Source organism: Oratosquilla oratoria, chromosome 44, assembly GCF_046742065.1.
Source record: "Oratosquilla oratoria isolate Oo_2021 chromosome 44, ASM4674206v1, whole genome shotgun sequence".
Lineage (NCBI taxonomy): Eukaryota > Metazoa > Arthropoda > Malacostraca > Stomatopoda > Squillidae > Oratosquilla > Oratosquilla oratoria.
Window position 1 is genome coordinate 11,035,700 of NC_134820.1, and position 1,791 is coordinate 11,037,490.

The following is a 1,791-nucleotide window of genomic DNA, read 5'->3' on the forward strand; positions in this document are numbered from 1 at the left end:
CCTTCATGAGTCTATAGATGGTCAGTAGGTCGCCTTTCTTCTTTGCTCCAGAGTCGGTAACTCCAATTTAGCCAGTCCCTCACACACACACACACACACACACACACACACACACACACACACACACACACACACACACACACACACACACACACACACACACACACACACACACACACACACACACACACACACACACACATATATAAATATATGTGTATATGTAAGTGTATTTAATTGATTTTGATCGTTGCATTGCACTTTGGATTTAAAACCTATGATATTATTCAGCTGAGGGGATTTTTTTTCTTTCTTTAAGCATCATTGGTGATGAATGCTGGAGATGATGCACAATGCTCGAGTGAGGAGTACGATTTTTTATTTTTATTTTATCTTCATCTTTATTTCGCTATTGGCATGTGCTTGATGTGATGGAATGCTTTACTTCCATCCCTTGGAAAATAATTCATTCAAATTGCTTTTTATTGTTACTGGAGGACTCAGTCTTCTGTCTTTTTAACATAGTCATTCCAAGTGGAGAGTCTCTGGGAGGGATCAATTGCCAGAAGGCCGAAGACCAAAGACTCATGTGAGGTTTCTCTGAGTCGTTCCCATGGCCCTAGTCCTACGTACTTCTTGTCCCGCTCCATCCAGTGCTTGAAGCCTGAATCCTCGAGGTGGGCTTTGACCCAAGGTCGGGCCGAGGTCAGCACGGTGAAGAGGACCATCCCGCACGACCAGATGTCAACGGGAGGACCTCTGTATGGGCTCCTGGCGAGTTGTTCCGGCGCCATGAAGGCCGGGGTGCCTGCAAATCCAGTCAGGACCATCTCTTTGCCCTCGGATATGTAAACGCAGGAGAGACCCATGTCGGCGATCTTCAGGGTCTCTTTCTCTCCGATGAGGAGGTTGGTGGGCTTAATGTCCCTGTGGACAACCCCTCGGGAGTGCAGGTATCCCACATCTGCCACTAACTGGTCGATATAGTCTTCTGCTCCTTCTTCGGTCATGTCCAGTACTTTGAATTCTAGGGACCCTAATCGGCAGTACTCCAAATACATATGGAGGTTCCTGCCTTCATTCTTCCAGAAGAAGAGTTGGACTATGTTAGTATGGCTTAGTTGACTATGGATTACTTCCTCCATGATCGTGGAAGCTCCGTCCTCGAGGTCAACTTTCTTGAAAGCCATTCGTTCGTTGTTCCCTTTGTTTTTGATCAAGGTCACTCTCCCGAAAGTGCCTTGACCGAGGACCTTAACTTCTTTCCATGTCTTAGTCCCTTCGTGTCTACGAACACGTTCTTCGTTCCTTTGGAGAACGTCAGAAGGGAAAGACATTGATACGAGTCCTTATGCTGTGGTTTCCGAGGCGACTGGAACGGAAGCTGAGTTCCTCCTGAGCTTCCCGGGCCATTTTCTTCTCCTTGACGTTGAAGAAGTCTTCTTTGCTTGGTTCTTACTTATGTTCCAGGTTTCCTTGTCTTCTTTCTCTGGCTGCGGTCGCCAGCAGCAAAGTAGCATCCTGAAGAACATCTTGATAAATCTGCTCACAACTGGATAAGACCAAAGAGGCGACAACCTTACAGAAAATGTGCAGAAATGGTCATCTGAGATTGGGATCAACCGGAATTTGTGAATGTGTTCGCAAATGTGTTCGCATCGGGATGTGGTCCTCCCGATGAGTGAGGACTAAAATCAATCAATCAATTAATCAATCAATATTTCTCGAAAGAATATATTCATAATTGAATTAGTCATTCCTACTTTCAGCATCCTTCTACGTCTGCCTCTC

The 1,791-nt window shown here is 45.7% G+C and overlaps 1 protein-coding gene across 1 annotated transcript; it reads right to left on the bottom strand.

Annotated features, from left to right (window-relative positions):
• Positions 1 to 500: 500 nt before the first annotated feature.
• On the bottom strand, positions 501 to 1,337 carry LOC143022276 (serine/threonine-protein kinase Chk1-like). Its single transcript, XM_076180419.1, has one exon. The coding sequence runs from the start codon at positions 1,335 to 1,337 to the stop codon at positions 501 to 503; it is 837 nt and encodes a 278-aa protein (XP_076036534.1).
• Between the last annotated feature and the right edge of the window lie 454 nt (positions 1,338 to 1,791).

Coding starts and splice junctions, on each gene's coding strand:
- LOC143022276 (XM_076180419.1), bottom strand. CDS start 1,337: ATGTCTTTCCCTTCTGACGTTCTCCAAAGGAACGAAGAACGTGTTCGT.